The sequence below is a fragment of the Macrobrachium nipponense genome, chromosome 11 (assembly GCF_015104395.2).
Source record: "Macrobrachium nipponense isolate FS-2020 chromosome 11, ASM1510439v2, whole genome shotgun sequence".
NCBI lineage: Eukaryota > Metazoa > Arthropoda > Malacostraca > Decapoda > Palaemonidae > Macrobrachium > Macrobrachium nipponense.
This window is the reverse complement of record NC_061087.1, coordinates 105,775,502-105,798,463: the sequence shown is the minus strand read 5'-3', so window position 1 is coordinate 105,798,463 and position 22,962 is coordinate 105,775,502. Positions and strand designations below refer to the sequence as shown.

Sequence of the window (22,962 nt, the reverse complement as noted above, 5' to 3'; positions counted from 1 at the left end):
ACGAAGAGTTATCGAGGATTTCGAAGGAAGAATGGACAAACTGGATTATGAAAATAGTCAGTTGAGAATGGAACAAATGGAACGATCTCGAGAGGCCGAAGAATTTCAACATATAATTGGCCGTCTTGAAGAGGAGGTCCAGGCTTTGGCAGAAGACAACAGGAAACTGGAGACAGAAAATGTTGAAAAGGATAAAGTGATGGAAAATCTCCAAGAAAGCAACATGCAGTGTGAAGCGATGAAGAATGGTTTGCAGCAAGAGATCAGGAATCTCAGCCGACTGAACTCTGAAATGGAGATAAATGTGGCCAATCTGAAGAAAGAAAAGACTGAGCTGGAAGAAAAGATGGCAGATTTGGGAAAGGAATTTGAAGAGGAAGTTCATGACCTCGAGCAGAGGCTGAGTCACTATCAAGATATAATTATAGAAAAGGACTTAGAGATTGAAAGGCTTAACAAAGAGGCGACAGAAAAGGCAGAGATAATAGAAGAGCTGAAAAAGGAAGTCCAAAATTTAGTTGAGGGAAAAAAGGAACTTAGAATCGAAATGGAAGGCAACATTGATCGCCTTATGCTTGAGTTCAATAATCTTCATACGAAAAAGGACATCCAGATAGAAAAGTGTAAGCAAGACGTGATAGAAAAGGAAGAAAAAATTGAAGATCTGGAGAATATTGTACAGAATTTACTCGAAGAAAACAAGAATATTAAAAATGAAATGGAATGCAAAGTAAATGTCCTTAGTCAAGAGCTCAGTAGACAGCAGGATCTCAATAAGGAGGAGATTGAAAAGTTTGAAATAAGGACAATATTAAAAATGTTTAGACAAAACGGATTTGAAGGTCTGGAAAAAAGTGAGGTTCGTCTCCCTTTGTGTTGAACGAATTAAAAAAGGAAAAGCCTGAGAAATTGAAAACGGAAAAGGAAAATGAAACCGACCTCATATTCTGCCCGAAATATGGGAAAAGGGAAGAGAAGCCTGGAAAAAACTATTTAAAAAAAGAAGTTCATTGCTTGTGGACAAACCGATTGAAGGGTCTGGAAAGTGAGAAGGTCGTCTCCTTGTTGAAAGAAAAGGAAAGCCTGAAGATTGAAACGGAAAAGGAAATGAACGACCTCATATCTGCGAATATGGAAAAGGAAGAGAAGCTGGAACTATTTAAAAAAGAAGTCATTGCTTGTGGACAAACGATTGAAGGCCTGGAAAGTGAAGTCGTCTCCTTGTTGAAAGAAAAGGAAAGCCTGAAGATTGAATTGGAAAAGGAAATGAACGACCTCATATCTGTGAATATGGAAAAGGAAGAGAAGCTGGAACTATTTAAAAAAGAAGTCATTGCTTGTGGAAAAACGATTGAAGGTCTGGAAAGTGAGGTCGTCTCCTTGTTGAAAGAAAAGGAAAGCCTGAAGATTGAAATGGAGAAGGAAATAATGGACCTGAAAGAAGAGATGACTAATCTGCAGGATATGAATTTGGAAAGGGACATGGAGATTGAAAAATTTAAAAGGGAGGTAATTGAAAATGGAGAGATAATTGAAGTTCTGGAAAATGAGATCGTCTCCTTAATGAAAGAAAAGGACAGCCTGAAAAATGAAATGGAAAAAGAAATAACAGACCTAATATCTCTGAATAAAACAAAGGAAGAGCAGCTACAACAATTTAAAACAGAAGTCATTGATTGTGAACAAACGATTGAAAGTCTGGAAAAGGAGGTTGTGAACTTGATAGGAGAAAAGAAGAGCCTGGAAACTGAATTGGAAAAGGAAATAATGTACCTGAAAGAAGAGAAGACTATCCTGCAGGATATGAATTTAGAAAAGGACAAGGAGATTGAAAAATTGAAAGAAGAGGTAATTGAAATTGGAAAGGCAATTGAAGGTCTGGAAAATGAGATCATCGAGTTGATGGAGGATAATGAGAAGAGGAAAACTAGGATGGAAAAGGAAATAAAAAACCTCAAAGAAGAGTCGATGATCCTCCAATCACTGAACATGGTAAAGGACGAGGAGAATGAAAATTTGAAAAAAGAAATAATTGAAATTAGAAAGGCAATAGAAGGTCTGGAAAATGAGGTCATCGAGTTAATGGAGGACAATGAAAAGAGGAAAGCTAAGATGGAAAAAGAAATAACAGACCTCAAAGTAGAATTAATTTACCTGCAGGCTATGAATTTGGAGAAGGACAAGGAGATTGAAACATTCAAAAAGGAAGAATTGGAATTTGTAGCGACAATTGAAGCTCTGGAAAATGAGGTCATCGAGTCGATGAAGGAGAATCAGAAAAGTAAAACAAATATGAAAGAGGTAATGAACAACCTCAAAGAGTTAATGAAAGATTACGATATGATTATGGAAAAAGATATAGAATAAAACTTGGAATTAGAATATGAAAAATAAGAAGAGGAAATCGAAGTAATGAAGCCAAGGTAGAATGGAGAGCAAACTAGCCCTGTTCAGAATAGGCCCCAGAAGCTGGCTGGAGATTGGACGGCAGCCAGGTGACCACAGGCTACTCATTAGCCCTTTCCAAAGGAGGTGCCCAAACCTAGCTGGAGAACGGACAGCAGCCGGGGGACCATCGGAATCTCACTGGCCCTTCCCAAAGGGGACGCTAACTAGCCCTTCCCAGAGGAGGCGCCCGAAAAAAAAGCTGGCTGGAGAGTGGACGGTAGCCGGGGGACTGCCGGACGCTCACTGGCCTTTCCCAGAGGAGGCGCCCGAAAAAAAGCTGGCTGGAGAGTGGACGGAGGCCGGGGGACCGCTGGACGCTCACTGGCCCTTCCCAAAGAAGGCGCCGGCTGCCGGGGGACCGCCGGACACTAACTGGCCCTTCCCAAAGGAGGCGCCCGAAAAAAAAAAAAAGCTGGCTGGAGAGTGGACGGCGGCCGGGGGACCGCCGGACGCTCACTGGCCCTTCCCAGAGGAGGCGCCCCAAAAAAAAAAAAAAGCTGGCTGGAGAGTGGACGGCGGCCGGGGGACCGCCGGACGCTCACTGGCCCTTCCCAGAGGAGGCGCCCAAAAAAAAAAAAAGCTGGCTGGAGAGTGTACGGCGGACGGGGGACCGCCGGACGCTCACTAGCCCCTTCACAGAGGAGGCGCAGAAAAAAAAAAAAAGCTGGCTGGAGAGTGTACGGCGGCCGGGGGACCGCCGGACGCTCACTGGCCCTTCCCAGAGGAGGCGCCCGAAAATAAAAAAAGCTGGCTGGAAAGTGTACAAAAGGCCGGGGGGGGGGGGGGGGGCCCCGGGGACCGACGACCCCCTTAAAAAAAAAAACGGGGGCCTCCACCCCACCCCACCGCTCCACTGGCACCCTTCCCAGAGGAGGCTCGAAAAAAAAAAAAACTGGCTGGAAAGTGTACCCAGCCGAGGGGGGACCGCCGGAAAAAAAAAAAAAACGCTCAACTGGCTTCCCAGAGGAGGCGGCCCCGGAGCTGGACTGGAAGATGGAGGGCGGCCGGGGACCGCCAGGACGCTCACTGTGGCCCTTTCCCAGAGGAGGCGCCCGAAAAAAAAAAAAAAAGGCTGGATGGAGAGTGGGGACTGTGGGCCTGGGGGACCGGGGGCTACGGCCGACTCTTACTGGCCCTTCCCAGAGGAGGCGCCCGAAAAAAAAAAAAAAAAGAAAAAAAAAACAGCTGGCTGGATAGTGTCGGGCGGCCCGGGGGACCGCCGAAACGCTCACGGCCCTTCCCCAAGACGGGGCGGCCCAGGGGGGAAAAAAAAAAAGCCTTGCCTGTAGGAGTGGACGGTGGCTGGGGGACCGCCGTACGGCTCCCTTGGCCCACCCAGAGGAGGTCGCCCGATAAAAAAAAAAAAAAAAGCTGGCCTGGGAGAGTGGACCGGCGGCCGTGGGGGGAACCGCCGTGATGCTCACTGGCCCTTTCCCAGAGGAATGTCGCCCTAAAAAAAAAAAAGCCCTTGGCCCTGGAGAGTGGACGGCGGCCCTGGGGGAAAAAAAAAAAAAACCGCCGGACTCTCACTTGGGCCTTCCAGGAGGAGGGCTCCCGGAAAAAAAAAAAAGCTGGCTGGGGAGAGGTGGACGGCGGCCGGGGGACCGCAGGATGCTCCACTTGGCCCTTTCCCAGAGGAGGCGCCCGAAAAAAAAAAAGCCTGGATGGAGGAAGAGGTGGAAACACGGTCCCAGGGGGGGCACCGCCGGACGCACTCCCTTGGCCAAAAAAAAAAAAAAAATTCCCAGAGGAGGCGGCCGGGGGAAAAAAAAAAAAGGGCTTGGCCTGGAGAGGAGGGACCCGAAAAAAAAAAAAAAGCGGCCTGGGGGACCCGGCCGGGGGACCGCCTCACTACTCCCTTCCCAAGAGGAGGCGCCCGAAAAAAAAAAAAGCTGGCTGGGAGTGGACCGGGCGGCCGGGGGACCGCCGGACGCTCAATTGGGCCCTTCCCAGAGGGGCGCCCGAAAAAAAAAAAAAAGCTGGCAGGAGGTGGAAGGCGGCCGGGGGACCCCGGCCGGCGCAACTGGCCCTTCCCAGAGGAAGGCCCGCCCCCCAAAAAAAAAAAACTGGCTGGAGAGTGGACGGCGGCCGGGGAACCGCCGGACCGCTCACTGGCCCTTTTCCCAGAGGAGGCGCCCGGAAAAAAAAAAAAAGCTGGCTGGAGAGTGGACGGCCGGCCGGGGGGACCGCCCCGGGCCCGTCACTGGCCCTTCCCGAGGAGGAGGCGCCCGAAAAAAAAAAAAGCTGGCTGGAGAGTGGGACGACCGGGCCGGCCGGTAACCTTCCCGAGGAGGCGCCCCCCAAAAAAAAAACTGGCCCTTTCCAGAGGATGGGGGCCGCCCGGAAAAAAAAAAAACAAAACACTGGCCTTTGGAGAAAAAAAAAAAAAAGGTGGGACGCGGCCGGGCCCGGGGGAACCGCCGGACGCTCATGGCCCTTCCCAGAGGAGGCCCCCCGCCCGGAAAAAAAAAAAAAAAGATGCTGGAAGAGTGGCCGGCGGCCGGGGGGAACCGCCGGACGCCTCACGGCCCTTTCCCAGAGGAGGCGCCCGAAAAAAAAAAACTGGCTGGAGAGTGGACGGCGGCCGGGGACCGCCGGACGCTCACTGGCCCTTCCCAGAGGAGGCGCCCGAAAAAAAAAAAAAAAGCTGGCTGGAGAGTGGACGGCGGCTGGGGGACCGCCGGACGCTCACTGGCCCTTCCCAGAGGAGGCACCCGAAAAAAAAAAAAAAGCTGGCTGGAGAGTGGACGGCGGCCGGGGGACCGCCGGACGCCCACCTGGCCCTTCCCAGAGGAGGCGCCGAAAAAAAAAAAAAAAAGCTGGCCTGGAGAGGGTGGAACGGCCGGCGGGAGCCGCCGGACGCTCACGTGGCCCTTCCCAGAGGAGGCCGCCCAGAAAAAAAAAAAAAAAGGCCCTGGCCTGGAGAAAGTGGACGGCGCTCGAAAAAAAAAAAAAAGCTGGCTGGAGAGTGGACGGCGGCCGGGGGACCGCCGGACGCTCACTGGCCCTTCCCAGAGGAGGCGCCCGAAAAAAAAAGCTGGCTGGAGAGTGGACGGCGGCCGGGGGACCGCCGGACGCTCACTGGCCCTTCCCAGAGGAGGCGCCCGAAAAAAAAAAAAGCTGGCTGGTGAGTGGACGGCGGCTGGGGGACCGCCGGACGCTCACTGCCCTTCCCAGAGGAGGCGCCGAAAAAAAAAAAAGCTGGCTGGAGAGTGGACGGCGGCCGGGGGACCACCGGACGCTCACTGGCCCTTCCCAGAGGAGGCGCCCGAAAAAAAAAAAGCTGGCTGGAGAGTGGACGGCGGCCGGGGGGACCGCTGGACGTTCACTGGCCCTTCCCAGAGGAGGCGCCCGAAAAAAAAAAAAAACCGGCTGGAGAGTGGATGGCGGCCGGGGGACTGCCGGACGCTCACTGGCCCTTCCCAGATGAGGCGCCCGAAAAAAAAAAAAAAACGGTGAGTGGAGGCGGTGGGGGACCGCCGGACGCTCTGGCCCTTCCCAGAGGAGGCGCCCGAAAAAAAAAAAAAAGCTGGCTGAGGGGATGGCGCGGGGGACCGCCGGCGCTCTGGCCCTTCCCAGAGGAGGCGCCCGAAAAAAAAAAAAGCTGGCTGGAGAGTGGACGGCGGCCGGGGGCCGCCGGGTCAGGCCCTTCCCAGAGGAGGCGCCCAAAAAAAAAAAAAATGGCGGAGGGTGGCGGCCGGAGGACCACTGGCCCTTCCCAGATGAGGCGCCCGAAAAAAAAAAAAAAAGGGCTGGCTGAGTGGACGGCGGCTGGGGGGCCGCCCGCCCTGGCCCTTTCCCAGAGGAGGCGCCCGAAAAAAAAAAAAAAAAAGCTGGCTGGAGAGTGGACGGGCGGCCGGGGGACCGCCGGACGCTCACTGGCCCTTCCCAGAGGAGGCCCCAAAAAAAAAAAAGCTGGCTGGAGAGGACGGCCGGGGGGAAACGCCGGACGCTCACCCTTCCCAGAGGAGGCGCCCAAAAAAAAAAAAAAAAAAAAACGGCTGGAGAGTGGATGGCGGCCGGGGGACCGCCGGACGCGCACTGGCCCTTCCCAGATGGGCGCCCGAAAAAAAAAAAAAGCTGGCTGGATAGTGGACGGCGGCTGGGGAACCGCCAGACGCTCACTGGCCTTTCCCAGAGGAGGCGCCCGAAAAAAAAAAAAAGCTGGCTGGAGAGTGGACGGCGGCCGGGGGACCGCCAGACGCTCACTGGCCCTTCCCAGAGGAGGCGCCCGAAAAAAAAAAAAAAGCTGGCTGGAGAGTGGACGGCGGCCGGGGGAACGCCGGACGCTCACTGGTCCTTCCCAGAGGAGGCGCCCAAAAAAAAAAAAAAACTGGCTGGAGAGTGGACAGCGGCCGGGGGACCGCCGGACGCTCACTGGCCCTTCCCAGAGGAGGCGCCCGAAAAAAAAAAAAAGCTGGCTGGAGAGTGGACCGGGGGCGGGGGACCGCCGGACGCTCACTGGCCCTTCCCGAGAGGCGCCCGAAAAAAAAAAAAAAGCTGGCTGGAGAGTGGACGGCGGCCGGGGTACCGCCGGACGCTCACTGGCCTTTCCCAGAGGAGGCGCCCGCCCCCCCAAAAAAAAAGCTTGGCTGGAGAGACCATGGACTGGCCCCGGACCGCCGGACGCTCACTGGCCCTTCCCAGGTTCCCGAGGAGGCGCCCCCCCCGAAAAAAAAAAAGCTGGCTGGAGAGTGGACGGCGGGCCGGGGGACCGCCGGACGCTCACTGGCCCTTCCCAGAGGAGGCGCCCGCAAAAAAAAAAAAAAGCTGGCTGGAGAGTGGACGGCTTCCGGGGGAACCGCCGGACGCTCACTTGGCCTCCCTTCCCAGAGGAGGCGCCCGAAAAAAAAAAAGCTGGCTGGAGTGGATTACGGCAAAAAAAAAAAAGGCCGGGGGGGACCGCCGGACGCTCACTGGCCCTTCCCAGAGGAGGCGCCCGAAAAAAAAATAAAGCTGGCTGGAGAGTGGACGGCGGCCGGGGGACCGCCGGACGCTCACTGGCCCTTCCAGAGGAGGCCCGGCGCGAAAAAAAAAAAAGCTGGCTGGAGAGTGGACGGCGGCCGGGGGACCGCCGGACGCTCACTGGCCCTTCCCAGAGGAGGCGCCGAAAAAAAAAAAGCTGGCTGGAGAGTGGAGGGCGGCCGGGGACCGCCGGACGCTCACTGGCCCTTCCCTGGAGGTCCCTTTTTTCCCAGTAGGAGGATGCCCGGAAAAAAAAAAAAGCAAGCTGGACAGTGGACAGTGGGATGGGGACCGCCGGACGCTCACTGGCCCTCCCAGAGGAGGCGCCCGAAAAAAAAAAAGCTGGCTGGAGAGTGGACGGCGGCCGGGGGACCGCCGGACGCCACTGGCCCTTCCCGAGGAGGCGCCCGTCCCCCCAAAAAAAAAAAAGCTGGCTGGAGAGTGGACGGCGGCCGGGGGACCGCTGGACGCTCACTGGCCCTTCCCAGAGGAGGCGCCCGAAAAAAAAAAAAGCTGGCTGGAAAGTGTACGGCAGCCGGGGGACCGCCGGACGCTCACTGGCCCTTCCCAGAGGAGGCGCCCGAAAAAAAAAAAAGCTGGCTGGAGAGTGGAGGGGCGGCCGGGGGGACCCGCCGGAAACGCTCACATGGCCCTTCCCAGAGGAGGCGGGCCCAAAAAAAAAGAAAAAAAAAAAAAGCTGGCTGGAGAGTGGACGACGGCCGGGGGACCGCCGGACGCTCACTGGCCCTTCCAGAGGAGGCGCCCGAAAAAAAAAAAAAAGCTGGCTGGAGAGTGGAGGGCGGCCCGGGGACCGCCGTACGCTCACTGCCCTTCCCAGAGGAGGCGCGCCCGAAACAAAAAAAAAAGCTGGCTGGAGAGTGGACGGTGGCTGGGGGACCGCCGGACGCTCACTGGCCCTTCCCAGAGGAGGCGCCCGAAAAAAAAAAAGCTGGCTGGAGAGTGGACGGCGGCCGGGGGAAAAGGGGGGGACCGAAGGACGCTCACTGGCCCTTCCCAGAGGAGGCGCCCGAAAAAAAAAAAAGCTGGCTGGAAAGTGTACGGCAGCCGGGGGACCGCCGGACGCTCACTGGCCCTTCCCAGAGGAGGCGCCCCAAAAAAAAAAAAAAGCTGGCTGGAGAGTGGAGGGCGGCCGGGGGACCGCCGGAGCTCACTGGCCCTTCCCAGGGAGGGGCGCCCGAAAAAAAAAAAGCTTGGCTGGAGAGTGGCACGGATGGGGGATGGGGGACCGCCGGACGCTCACTGGCCCTTTCCAGAGGAGGCGCCCGAAAAAAAAAAAAAAAGCTGGCTGGAGAGTGGACGGCGGCCGGGGGACCGCCGGACGCTCACTGGCCCTTCTTCCAAGAGGAGGAGGCGCCGAAAAAAAAAAAAAAAGCTGGCTGGAGAGTGGACGGCGGCCGGGGGACCGCCGGATGCTCACTGGCCCTTCCCAGAGGAGGCGCCCGAAAAAAAAAAAGCTGGCTGGAGAGTGGACAGCGGCCGGGGGACCGCCGGACGCACTCTGGCCCTTCCCAGAGGAGGTGCCCCGAAAAAAAAAAAAAAAGTGGCTGGGAGAGTGGAACGGCGGCTGGGGGACCGCCGGACGCTCACTGGCCCTTCCCAGAGGAGGCGCCGAAAAAAAAAAACAAACAAAAAAAAAAAAGTAGCTGGAGAGTGGACGGCGGCCGGGGGACCGCCGGACGCTCACTGGCCCTTCCCGGAGGGGGCGCCCCCAAAAAAAAAAAAGCTGGCTGGAGAGTGGACGGCGGCCTGGGGGACCGCCGACGCTCACTGGCCCTTCCCACGAGAGGAGCCCCCGCCCCAAAAAAAAAAAAAAAAAACTGGCTGGAGAGTGGACGGCGGCCGGGGGACCGCCGGACGCTCACTGGCCTTTCCCAGAGGAGGCGCCCGAAAAAAAAAAAAGCTGGCTGGAGAGGTGGACGGCGGCCGGGGGACCGCCGGACGCTCACTGGCCCTTCCCAGAGGAGGTGCCCGAAAAAAAAAAAAGCTGGCTGGAGAGTGGGGGGGGATGGCGGCCGGGGGACCGCCGGACGCTCACTGGCCCTTCCCAGAGGAGGCGCCCGAAAAAAAAAAAACTTGGCTGGAGAGTGGACGGCGGCCGGGGGACCGCCGGACGCTCCACTGGCCCTTCCCAGAGGAGGCGCCCGAAAAAAAAAAAAAAAAAGCTGGCTGGGAGGAGTGGACGGCGGCGGGGACCGCTGGACGCTCACTTGGCCCTTCCCAGAAAGGAGGCGCCCGAAAAAAAAAAAAAGCTGACTGGAGAGTGGACGGCGGCCGGGGGACCGCAGGACGCTCACTGGCCCTTCCCAGAGGAGGCACCCGAAAAAAAAAAAAAGCTGGCTGGAGAGTGGACGGCGGCCGGGGGACCGCCGGACGCTCACTGGCCCTTCCCAGAGGAGGCACCCGAAAAAAAAAAGCTGGCTGGAGAGTGGACGGCGGCCGGAGGACCGCCGGACGCTCACTGGCCATTCCAGAGGAGGGCGCCCGAAAAAAAAAAAGCTGGCTGGTGAGTGGACGGCGGCCGGGGACCGCCGACGCTCACTGGCCCTTCCCAGAGGAGCGCCCCGAAAAAAAAAAAGCTAGCTGGAGAGTGGGACGGCGGCCGAGGGGGACCGCTGGACGTTCACTGCCCTCCCTGAGAGGCGCCCCGGAAAAAAAAAAAAGCTGGCCCGGAGAGTGGACGGGGCCCGGGGGACCGCCGGACGCTCACTGGCCCCTTTCCAAGGAAGGAGGGCCGCCCGAAAAAAAAAAGCTGGCAGGAGATGGACGGGGCGGAGAGGGGACCCGCCGGACGCTCACTGGCCCTCCCAGAGGAGGCGCCCGAAAACAAAAAAAAAAAACTGGCTGGATGTGGATGGCGGCCGCGGGGGAACCGCCGGACGCTCACTGGCCCTTCCCAGAGGAGGCGCCTGAAAAAAAAAAAAGGCTTGGCTGGAGAGTGGACGGCGGCTGGGGACCGCCGGACGCTCACTGGCCTTCCCAGGAGGAGAGCGCCCTAAAAAAAAAAAAAAGCTGGCTGGAGAGTGGATGGCGGCCCGGGGGGGGAACCGGCCGGGAGCTCACTGGCCCTTCCCAGAGGAGGAGCCCGAAAAAAAAAAAAAACTGGTGGAGAGTGGAACGGCGGCCGGGGGGACCGCCGGACGCTCACTGGCCCTTCCCAGAGGAGGCGCCCCGAAAAAAAAAAAAAACAAAAAGCGGCTGGGAACAAGCGGGCGGCGGCCGGGGGAACCGGCCTCAACCGCTCATTCCCTTAGGAGGAGGCCCCGAAAAAAAAAAAAACTGGCTGGAAGAGTGGACGGCGGCCGGGGGGACCGCCGGACGCTCACTGGCCCTTCCCAGACGGAGGCCGCCCGAAAAAAAAAACAAAAACCCTGGAAAAAAAAGCTGGCTGGGAGAGTGAGGCTGGGACGGCGGCCGGGGGGACCGCTGGACGCTCACTGGCCCTCCCTTCCCAGAGGAGGTGGCCCGAAAAAAAAAAAAAAGCTGGCTGGAGAGTGGACGGCGGCCGGGTGGACCGCCGGACGTCAACGGCCCTTCCCAGAGGAGGCGCCCGAAAAAAAAAAAAAAGCTGGCTAATGGAAGTGGGAAGGCGGCCGGGGGAACCGCCGGACGCTCACTGGGTGGCCCTCAACAGAGAGGCGCCCGAAAAAAAAACCCAAAAAAAAAAAAGCTGGCTGGAGAGTGGACGGGCGGCCGGGGGACCGCTCGGACCGTCACTGGCCCTTTCCCCAGAGGTAGGCGCCCAAAAAAAAAAACTGGCTGGGAGAAGTGGAGGGCGGGCCGGGGGGACCCGCCGGGGACGCTCAACATGGCCCTTCCCAGAGGAGGACGAAAAAAAAAAAAAGCTGGCTGGAGAGTGGACCGGCGGCCGGGGGACCGCCGGACGCCTCACCTGCCCTCACCCCCGGGGACCCCTTCCCGGAGCGGCCCAGGGAGGCCACGAAAAAAAAAAAAGCTGGCCTGGAGAGTGGCTTGGGACGGCCGGACCGGGGGACAAAACCCGGACGCTCCACTGGCCATTCCCAGAGGAGGCGCCCGAAAAAAAAAAAAAAAGCTGGCTGGATAGTGACCGGACGCGGTTCGGGGGACCGCGGACGCTCACTGGGCCTTTTCCCAGAGGAGGCGCACCCGAAAAAAAAAAAAAAAGCTGGCTGGAGAGTGGAGGGCGGCCGGGGGACCGCGGACGCTCACTGGCCCTTCCCAGAGGAGGGCTTTTGCCCAGAAAAAAAAAGAAAAAAAAAAAAAAAAAGTGGCCTGGAGAGGTGGACCCGCTGGCAGTGGAAGGGGGGGGACCGCCGGACGCTCACTGGCCCTTGGCTTCAGAGGGAGGCCGGGGGCGCCCGAAAAAAAAAAAGCTGGCTGGAGAGTGGACGGCTGGGTCGGGGACCGCGGACGCTCACTTTGCCCTTCCCAGAGGAGGCCGCCCGAAAAAAAAATAAAAAAAAAAAAAGCTTGTGGCGTGAGAGGGTGACGGCGGCCGGGGGCGGGGGACGCGGACGCTCCCACTGGCCTTTCCCAGAGGAGGCTTCCCCGAAAAAAAAAAAAAAAGTGGCTGGAAAGACTGTGAGACGGCAAAAAAAAAAAAGCCGGGGGACGCCGGAACGCTCACTGGCCCTTCCCAGAGGAGGCGCGCCGAAAAAAAAAAAAGCTGGCTGGAGAGTGGAGGGCGGCGGGGGACCGCCGGTACGCCTTCCCACTGGCCCGTCCCAGAGGAGGCCCTTGCCCGAAAAAAAAAAAAAGCTGGCTGGAGACGTGGACGGAAAAAAAAAAAGTGGCTGGGGGACCGCCGGACGCTCACCTGGCCAAAAAAAAAAAAATTCCCAGAGGAGGCGCCCTTGAAAAAAAAAAAAAAGATTTCTGGCTGGAGATGGACGGGCGGCCGGGGGGAACCGCCCGGGGACGCCCTTCACTGGCCCTTCCCAGAGTAGGCGCCCGCCCAAAAAAAAAGCTGGCTGGAGAGTGGTACGGCTGGCGGGGGGGACGCTGGACGCTCACGGGACCCTTCCCAGAGGAGGCGCCCGAAAAAAAAAAGCTGGCTGGAGAGGTGGACGGGCCGGCCGGGGGGACCGCGGACGCTCCATGGCCCTTCCCAGAGGAGGGCGCCCGAAAAAAAAAAAAAGCTGGCTGGAAAGTGTACGGCAGCCAGGGGACCGCCGGACGCTCATGGCCCTTCCCAGAGGAGGCGCCCGAAAAAAAAAAAAGCTGGCTGGAGAGTGGGAGGGCGCGCGGGGGACCGCCGGACGCTCACTGGCCCTTCCCAAGAGGCGCCCCCGAAAAAAAAAAAAAAGCTGGCTGGAGAGTGGACGCCGGCCGGGGGGGGACCGGCGGACGCCTCACTGCCCTTCCCAGAGGAGGCGCCCGAAAAAAAAAAAGCTGGCTGAGAGTGGAGGGAGGCCGGGGGACCGTCCGGACGTTCCATGGCCTTCCCAGAGAGGCGCCCGAACAAAAAAAGCTGGCTGGGAGAGTGGCACGGTGGCTGGGTGACCGCGGACGCTCACTGGCCTTCCAGAGGAGGCGCCTGAAAAAAAAAAAGCTGGCTGGAGGAGAGTGGACGGCGGCCGGGGGGACCGCCGGACGCTCACGGCCTCCCAGAGGAGGCGCGACGAAAAAAAAAAAAAAGCTGGCTGTGAAAGTGTACGGCAGCCGGGTGACCGCCGGACGCTCACTGGCCCTTCCAGGGAGCGGACCCCCAAAAAAAAAAGCTGGCTGGAGAGTGGAGGCGGCCGGGGGACCGCCGGCACGCTCACGGCCCTACCAGGGAAGGCGCCCGAAAAAAAAAAAAAAAAGCTGGCTGGAGAGTGGACGGTGGCTGGGGGACCGCCGGACGCTCACTGGCCTTTCCAGAGGAGGCGCCCCCGAAAAAAAAAAAGCTGGCTGTGAGAGTGGACCGGCGGCGGGGGACCGCCGGACGCTCACTGCATTTCCCAGAGGAGGCGCCCGAAAAAAAAAAAGCTGGTGTGAGATGGACGGCGGCCGGGGGACCGCCGGATGCTCACTGGGCCTTTCCCAGAGGAGGCGCCCCGAAAAAAAAGATGGCTGGAGAGTGGACAGCGGCCGGGGGACCGCCGGCGCACTCTGCCCTTCCCAGAGGAGGTGCACGAAAAAAAAAAAAAGCGGTCTGGAGATGTGGACGGCGGCGGGGGACCGCCGGACGCTCACGGCCCTTCCAGAGGAGGCGCCCGAAAAAAAAAAAGCTAGCTTGGAGAGTGGACGGCGGCCGGGGGACCGCCGGAACGCTACTGGCCCTTCCCAGAGGAGGCGCCGAAGAAAAAAAAAAAAAGCTAGGCTGGAGAGTGGACGGCAGCCGGGGGACCGCCCGGACGCTCATGGCCTTCCAGAGGAGGCGCCCCCAAAAAAAAAAAAAGGCTTGGCTGGAGAGTGGACGGGCGGCCGGGGGGACCGCCCGGAGCTCACTGGCCCTTCCCAGAGGAGGCGCCCGAAAAAAAAAAAAGCTGGCTGGAGAGTGGACGGCTGGGGGACCGACGGACGGCTCAACTGGCCCTTTCCAGAGGAGGGAGCCCGAAAAAAAAAAGCTGGCTGGGAGAGTGGAGGGGCGCCGGCGGGGACCGCCCGACGTCACTGGCCTCCCAGAGGAGGCGCCGAAAAAAAAAAAAGCTGGCTGGAGAGTGGGACTGGCGGCCGGGGGGACCGCGGACGCTCACTGGCCCTTCCCCAAGAGGAGGCGCCCCCCAAAACGAAAAAAAAAGACGGCTTGGAGAGACGACAGCGGCCGGGGGGGGATTCCGCCGGACGCCACACTGGCCCTCCCAAAGGAGGAGGGGTGACCCGAAAAAAAAAAAAAATAACTGGTTCTGGAGAGTGGACGGCTGGGATGGGGGGACCGCCGGGGGACGCTCACTGGCCCTTCCCAGAGGAGGCGCCCGAAAAAAAAAAAAAAAGCTGAATGGAGAGTGGACGGCGGCGGGGGACCGCGGACGCTCACTGGCCTTCCAGAGGAGGCGCCCGAAAAAAAAAAAAAAAGCTGGCTGGAGAGTGGACGGCGGCCTGGGGGACCGCCGGACGCTCACTGGCCCTACCAGAGGAGGGCGCCCCCCAAAAAAAAAAAAAAACTGGCTGGAGGAGTGGGAGGAGGCCGGGGGCGGACCGCCCGACGTCACTGGCTTTCCCAGAGAGGCGCCCGAAAAAAAAAAAAAGCTGGCTGGAAGAGGGGACAGGCGGCCGGGGGACCGCGGCACTTGGCCCTTCATGGAAAAAAAAAAAAAAAACTTCCAGAGGAGGCTGCCCGAAAAAAAAAAAAGCTGGCTGGAAAAAAAAAAAAAGAGTGGATGGCGGCGGGGGGGACCGTCCGGGGGACGCTCACTGCCCTTCCCAGAGGAGGCGCCGAAAAAAAAAAAAGGCTGGCCCGGAGAGGTGGACGGCGGCCGGGGGGACCGGCGGAAAAAAAAGTCACTGCCCTTCCCACAGGAGGAGGCCCGAAAAAAAAAAAAAAAAGCTGGAGAGTGGGACGGCGGCCGGGGGGACCGCCGGTACGCTTTCACCCTGGCCCCTTTTTTTTTTTTCCCAGAGGGAGGCCGGGGGCGCGGACGAAAAAAAAAAAGCTGAAAAAAAAAAAACTGGAGAGTGGACGGCGGGGCCGGGGGACCGCCGGACGCTCACTGGCCCTTCCCAGAGGAGGCGCCCGAAAAAAAAAAAAAGGCTGGCGGAGAGTGGACGGCGGCGTGGGGGGACGCCCGGGACGCTCAATGGCCCTTCCAGAGGAGCCACGGAGGCCGGAGAGGTGGACGGCCGGCCGGGAGTGACAGGTTCGGAAGGCTCCCAAAAAAAAAAAACTGGATTCCCAGAGGAGGCGCCCGAAAAAAAAAAAAAAAAAAGCTGGCTGGTTAGCAGTGGACCCGGCGGTCCGGGGGACCGCCGGACGCTCACTGGCCTTCCCAGAGGAGGCGCCCTGAAAAAAAAACAGCTAACTGTTGGAGAGGGGACGCCCGACGAGGGGAACCGGGGACCGCCGGACGCTCACTGGCCCTTCCCAGAGGAGGCGCCCGAAAAAAAAAAAAGCTGCTGGAGAGTGGACGGCGGCCGCGGGGACGCTGGCTTCTGGCCCTTCCAGAGGAGGCGCCGAAAAAAAACAAAAAAAAAAAAGTTGGCTGGGAGGAGACCGTGGACGCGGCCTTGAGGGGGACGCCCGGACGCTCAACTGGACCCGGTCCCAGAGGAGGCCCGCCCGAAAAAAAACCCAAAAAAAAAAAAAACTGGCTGGAGAGTGGATGGCGACCGGGGGGACCGCAGGACGCTCACTGGCCTTCCAGAGAGGCGCTGAAAAAAAAAAAAAGTGGCTGGAGAGTGGAGGCGGCTGGGGGACCGCCGGACGCTCACTGGCCCTCCCAGAGGAGGCGCCCGAAAAAAAAAAAAAAGGCGGCTGAGATGGATGGCGGGCCGGGGGACCGCCGACGCTCACTGGCCCTTCCCAGAGGAGGCGCCCGAAAAAAAAAAAGCTGGCTGGAGAGTGGGGAGGGGGCGCCGAGACCGCCCAGCCACTGGCCCTTCCCAGAGGAGGCGCCAAAAAAAAAAAAAAAACTGGCTGGAGAGTGGATGGCGGCCGGGGGACCGCCGGACGCTCACGGCCCTTCCCAGATTGGAGGCGCCCGAAAAAAAAAAAGCTGGCTGGAGAGTGACGGCGGCTGGGGAACGCCAGACGCTCACTGGCCTTTCCCAGAGGAGGCGCCCCCCGAAAAAAAAAAAAAGCTGGCTGGAGAGTGGACGGCGGCCGGGGGGCCGGCGGACGCTCACTGGCCCTTCCCAGAGGAGGCGCCCGAAAAAAAAAAAAAAAAAGCTGGCTGGAGAGTGGACGGCGGGCCGGGGGGACCGCGGACGCAATGGGGGGACCGGTTCCACCCAGAGGAGGGCGGCCCCCCCAAAAAAAAAAAAACTGGCTGGAGAGGACAGGCGGCGGGGGGGACCGCCGGAAAAAAAAAAACGCTCACTGGCCCCTTCCCAGGAGGAGGCGCCCGAAAAAAAAAAAAGAATGGAAGAGTGGACGGCGGGGCCGGGGGACCGCCGGACGCTCAATGGCCCCTTCCCAGAGGAGGCGAACCGAAAAAAAAAAAAAGATGGCTGGAGATGTGGACGGCGGCGGGGAGGTTTACCGCCGGACGCTCATGGCCCTTCCAGAGGAGGCGCCCGAAAAAAAAAAAAAACAGTGGCGGGAGAGTGGACGGCGGCCGGGGACCGCCGGCGTCACTGGCCCTTCCCAAGAGGGAGGAGCCCGAAAAAAAAAAAAAAAGCTTGGCGAGTGGACGGGGCGGGCCCGGGGGACCGCCGGACGCTCACTGGCCCTTCCCAGAGGAGGCGCCCAAAAAAAAAAAAAAGCTGGCTGGAGAGTGGACGGCGGCCGGGGGACCGCCGCCGAGACGCTCACTAGCCCCTTCCCAGAGGAGGCGCCCGAAAAAAAAAAAAAAGCTGGCTGGAGAGTGGACGGCGGCCGGGGGGACCGTCGGACGCTACTGGCCTTCCTGAGGAGGCGCCCGAAAAAAAAAAAAGCATGGCTGGAGAGTGGACGGCGGCTTGGGGACCGCCGGACGCTCACTGGCCCTTCCCAGAGAGGCGCCCGAAAAAAAAAAAAAAGCTGGCTCGGAGAGTGGACGGCGGCGGGGGACGCCGGCGCTCACTGGCCCTTCTCAGAGGAGGCGCCCGAAAAACAAAAAAAAAAGTGGCTGGATAGTGGACGGCGGCTGGGGGACCAACCGGACGCTCACTGGCCCTTCCCAGAGGAGGCGCCCCGAAAAAAAAAAAGCTGGCTGGAGAGTGGACGGCGGTCGGGGGGACCACGGACGACACTGGGCCTTCCCCAGAGGAGGAGCCCGAAAAAAAAAAAGCTGGCTGGTGAGTGGACGGCGGCCGGGGGACGCCGGACGTCACTGGCCCATTCCAAAAGAGGCGCCGAAAAAAAAAAAAAGCTGGCTAGAGAGTGGACGGCGGCCGGGGGACTGCCGGACGCTCACTGGCCCTTCCCAGAGGAGGCGCCCCGAAAAAAAAAAAAAAAAAAAAAAAAAAAAAAAAAAAAAAAAAAAAAAAAAAAAAAAAAAGCTGGCTGGAGAGTGGGGACGGCGGCCGGGGGGACCGCCGGACGCTCACGGCCTTCCCAGAGGAGGCGCCCGAAAAAAAAAAAAAGCTGGCTGGAGAGTGGACGGCGGTCGGGGGACCGCCGGACGCTCACTGGCCCTTCCCCAGAGGAGGCGCCCGAAAAAAAAAAAGCTGGCTGGAGGGAGTGGACAGCGGCCGGGGGACCGCGGACGCACTCTGGCCCTTCCCAGAGGAGGTGCCCGAAAAAAAAAAAAAAAAAGGGCTGGACTGGAGAGTGGACGGCGGGGCTGGGGAACCGCCAGACGCTCACTGGCCCTTCCCAGAGGAGGCGCCCGAAAAAAAAAAAAAAAAAAATTGGCTGGAGAGTGGAGGGCGGCCGGGGGGCCGCCGGACGCTCACTGGCCCTTCCCAGAGGAGGCGCCGAAAAAAAAAAAAAAAAAAGCTGGCTGGAGAGTGGACGGCGGCCGGGGGACCGCCGGACGCTCACTGGCCCTTCCCAGAGGAGGCGCCAAAAAAAAAAAAAATGGCTGGAGAGTGGACGGCGGGCGGGGGGACCGCGGACGCTCACTGGCCTTTCCCAGAGAGGCGCCCGAAAAAAAAAAAAAGCTGGCTGGAGAGTGGACGCGGCCGGGGGACCGCACGGACGTCACTGGCCCTTCCCAGAGGATCGCCCGAAAAAAAAATAAAGCTGGCTGGAGAGTGGACGGCGGGCCGGGGACCGCGGACGCTCACTTGGGCCCTTCCCAGAGGAGGCGCCCGAAAAAAAAAAAAAGCTGGCTGGAGAGTGGACGGCGGCCGGGCCGGGGGGACGCCGGATGCTCACTGGCCCTTCCCCGAGGAGGCGCCGAAAAAAAAACAAAAAAAAAAAAAAAAACTGGCTGGAGAGTGGAGGGCGGCCGGGGGACCGCCGGACGCTCACTGGCCCTTCCCAGAGGAGGCGCCCGAAAAAAAAAAAAAAGCTGGCTGGAGAGTGGACGGCGGCCGGGGGACCACCGGACGCTCACTGGCCCTTCCCAGAGGAGGCGCCCGAAAAAAAAAAAGCTGGCTGGAGAGTGGACGGCGGCCGGGTGGGGGACCACCGGACGCTCACTGGCCCTTCCCAGAGGAGGCGCCGAAAAAAAAAAAAAAAAGCTGTCTGAGAGTGGACGGCGCCGGGGGACCGCGGACGCTCACTGGCCATTCCCAAAAGAGGCGCCCGGAAAAAAAAAAAGAAAAAAAAAAAAATGGCTAGAGAGAGAGTGACGCGGCCGGGGGACTGCCGGACGCTCATGGCCCCATTCCAGATGAGGCGCCCGAAAAAAAAAAAAAAAAGCTGGCGGAAAAGTGGACGGCGCCGGGGGGGGGACCGCCGGACGCTCACTGGCCCTTCCCAGAGGAGGCGCCCAAAAAAAAAAAAGCTGGCTGGAGAGTGGACGGCGGTCGGGGGACCGCCGGACGCTCATGGCCTTCCCAGAGGAGGCGACCGCCCGAAAAAAAAAAAGCTGGCTGGAGAGTGGGACGGCGGGCCGGGGGACCGCCAGACGCTCACTGGCCCTTTCCCAGAGGAGGTCCCGCCCGAAAAAAAAAAAAAAAAAAAAAAAAAAAACTGGCTGGAGAGTGGACGGCGGCCGGGGGACCGCCGGACGCTCACTGGCCCTTCCCAGAAGAGGCGCCCGAAAAAAAAAAAACAAAAAAAAAAAAATGGCTGGAGAGTGGACGGCGGCGGGGAGACGCCGGACGCTCATGGCCCTTCCCAGAGAGACGCACGAAAAAAAAAAAAAAACAATGGCTGGCGAGAGGTGGACGGCGGTCGGGGGAACCGCCGGACGCTCCACTGGCCCTCCCAGAGGAGGCGCCCGAAAAAAAAAAACTGCTGCTGGGAGAGTGGACGGCGGCCGGGGGAAACGCCGACGCTCACTGGCCCTTCCTAGAGGAAGGCGCCCCGAAAAAAAAAAAAACTGGCTGGAGAGTGGACCGGCGGCCGGGGGACTGCCGGACGCTCACTGGCCTTCCCAAGGAGGCGCCCGAAAACAAAAAAGCTGGCTGAGAGTGATGGCTGCCCGGGGGATGCCCGACGCCTGGCCCTTAGGAGGTGGCCCGAAAAAAAAAAGCTGGCTGGATTAGATTAGATTAGATTATAAAGTTTTTGGCACATAGCCAAGCGCCGGAGCCGATGGGCCATTCAGCGCATATATATCTTAAGAATAAAAAAACTCGCTATCACACAAAGAAACATACACACAACCGATCTAACATACAAATCATTCATTCATAAAAACCAAACAAGAAACCTAAAACAATTAAAAGATAATTACAATTCGTAAAAAAGACCAATATTTTTTAAAAATGTCATAATTTGCTCTGCCTGAGCACCTTTACCTAAAATATCGGCAAGTGTCTTATTTGCCAGCAAACAAGCTCTACGTTTGGTTTCAGAATGAGGGCACTCCACCAAAATATGCACCACAGTCAAATCCACATGACAAGTGGAACAGCGAGGAACCTGCCTATCCGCTCCACTCATCATTAGATCTTGTTTTATTTCTTTAGTACACGTAATATCCTGTATTTACGGACTCACCGTCTGTTGTTCGAACTTCCCTAATGAGAAGTCCGGATAAGCGAGCGCTTACAGATACCTCTATAGTTATAAAAAAACATTGATCTGTATCTAGTGTAATTGTAAGATCCACTAGGGGGTATACAAAATATTATTTTACATCCTGCAAAATAAGGCGTGTTTATCAAAGGAAAATCCTATAAACCTTCAAACATATTAAAATCAGTTTGAACAAAAAAGAGACAATTAATCGAATAATAACTTATATAAAGGAACTATACATTTGTCTCATAAATCGTAACATTGTTCAAATGACCCAACAGAATTCTCCCACAACCGCAGTCGTAGTTTGCACGCAAAATCTCGAGAAGCATGCACCCTCGAATGTCTTAGTGCGTGTAAAAAGACTTTGCTGGGAAATGAAATTTTAATCCTTCCCGACACTCTGAAATATAACGATTTCCGCGAACAAAGCCCTAGACACGGTTGACTAGCAGCAACAAGTTAGATCTAGTGATCCACAAACGTATATATATCGTGGATACGGAAGTTATAAATATCGCATTTTTTATTGTTGCTAATTTTTAATCACGCCCAATCCAGTCGTAGATGAATCTCTCTGATAATCTATCTAAAGTAATATCCCGTAAAGTCATTCAAAGCAGAGGTGATTCAGCGAAATTTTTTTGAAATTTTTTTTCTTTTACCTGAATACCAGGAAGTTTATCCACTAGCGAGTGATCTCTGGGAGAAAAACGGATGTCATTGAAAACAAAATACGGTCTAAGGACAAACATAAAGCTATATACGTACCTTTTCGTATAGACTCTCAATGAAATTTCAAAATAGAGATAAATGACGAAGTTGAAAAATGTTAGTAATAGGAGTCATTAGGAAATCAAATAAGCCCATATAATTTTTCCCTCAAACGTTAGAATAAATTTTTCACCAGTTTGGACTTACTTAAAAGCTTTTACCAGATACCATTACCTAAGTGATTGTACCTCATACACCGTTTTCAGCACACTCATGGGACATTATCAATTTTTACGTATGCCTCCGGCTTACGTTGCGCCCCAATTACAATATAGTGTTTGGAGACTTTTAGGGGATACCCTACATGCCTATATGGTTGGTCCTGTAATCTTTTCTAATACCTTAGAAGTACATTCACATAAACTAGAGCTAGTGCTACAGAGACAAAGACAAATAATCTCAGAGTAAAATATCTAAATGTGAGTTTTTAAAAACCGAACATGTTTATCTAGGTTTTATGTGTCTAGTCAAGGTCTTAAAGTAGTCCATGGTAAGGTGTCGGCTATTCATAACTTTCCGGTACCTATTAACGAAAAAGGGGGATACAGCACTTTGGCGCTGTAGTGGGTATTACAATCGTATGTAAATATGTAACTCTTCAATCATGACAGCTCCTTTAACAGATCTTACGAAGAAGAGCGTAGATTTATTATGGTCTGAAAAGCATAAACAGGCGTTCGATATCTTAAAAGCGGAATAATGCAGCTCACATAACTTAAAAATCCCTGATTTAAATAAGGAATTTTTTTTTATTGCAACAGACGCCTCAGACCAAGGGGTAAGAGGGGTACTACTTCAGTAATATGATAAACAGTTCTTTCCTATAGCTTTTTATTCACGTAAACTAAAGCCCTCTGAAAGTAAATATACAGTAATAGGCAAGGAAGGGCTAGGTATCTTTAACTCACTAGTACATTTTAAGTTCATAATCTATGGCTATCCTGATAAAGTCCTTACTGAACATGAGTCCTTTACCAAGTTTTTCAAAGGCTTTAATCACAGTCCAAAGGGAATTCGGTGACAAATGATCATTCAGGTCTTTGGAGCCAAGATAAGATATCTACCTGGGAAAGCAATTATCATAGCTGACGCATTATCCCGCAATCCTGCACCATACTGCAAAGAACCATTAATTGGACTAAAAGATATAGAAACATCCGTGCCTATTGTTAAAACCGTATCTAAACAAGAAAATTCCTTAACCCAAGAGATCGCGAGCATTGAATATCTGGGTTGGAGCGCAGAACTGTTACAAACTGAACAAAGCAAGAGTCAACAGACCTAACCCAAACAATAAACACTTCGAACGGAAACAGAGTCAGCAGCAATAAACACCAAACAATAAACACTTCGAGCAGAAACCCTAAAGCAAAAGTATATTTAAAGTATGTGTATCAGAATAATGTAATCAAATGTAATATTATATGTAGGTCCGTGACGAGGAAAACCCGAAGAACACAGCAGATGACTAACGACCAGGTAGTAGTAATAATCTCTTTCATACCAATCGTCCTAAACTGGTTGCATTCCGTCATCCAGGGTTCCCTACTATGTCACAGAAAGCCAAATCACTGTTTTACTGGCCTACAATGCTTACAGATATAAAAAGCACATAACTAATTGTAACACGTGTCATGAAAAACAAGGGATACACTAAGATACCTGTCAGTTTAAGAGCCTATCCTGTGCCAAATCAATCCTTGAAAGAATATACATAGAATTATTAACAGAATTACAAGTCTGACAGAGGGAATAAACACTTCTTAGTGTTAATAGTTCCTTGACACGTTATATAGAATTAATAGCACTAAAAACAAACACCGCAATTGAGTGTGTTAGGAATATTTATGAGTGCTAAATCAGTAAACATGGAATTCAACACATGATAATCTGACTTGGGTGGTGCAAATCAATAATAATCTCCATAACACGTTGTGTGAATTCCTATCCATTAAGAAAACCAATACTATATTTTATCACCCAGAGTCAAATCGGTTTGGTAGAATAAGAGATAAATAAGAAAATGTCAATGTCTTACGAGTTACAACTCGTGATATTGGATCCGAACTGGATTATAGCGGTTCTCGCTGTTTTAAATACCTTTATCCAAGGTATATAGAATGCCTTTATCATTC

General features: G+C 55.7%; 1 protein-coding gene across 1 annotated transcript; it reads left to right on the top strand.

Moving 5' to 3' along the window:
• The first annotated feature begins 1,057 nt into the window (after positions 1 to 1,057).
• LOC135210609 (interaptin-like) lies at positions 1,058 to 3,218 on the top strand. The gene has a single exon (XM_064243442.1). The coding sequence runs from the start codon at positions 1,108 to 1,110 to the stop codon at positions 2,365 to 2,367; it is 1,260 nt and encodes a 419-aa protein (XP_064099512.1). The 5' UTR covers positions 1,058 to 1,107; the 3' UTR covers positions 2,368 to 3,218.
• The last annotated feature ends 19,744 nt before the right edge of the window (positions 3,219 to 22,962 follow it).

What these genes read in the sequence shown, in the direction of transcription:
- LOC135210609 (XM_064243442.1), top strand. Translation starts at nt 1,108, where the DNA reads ATGAACGACCTCATATCTGCGAATATGGAAAAGGAAGAGAAGCTGGAA.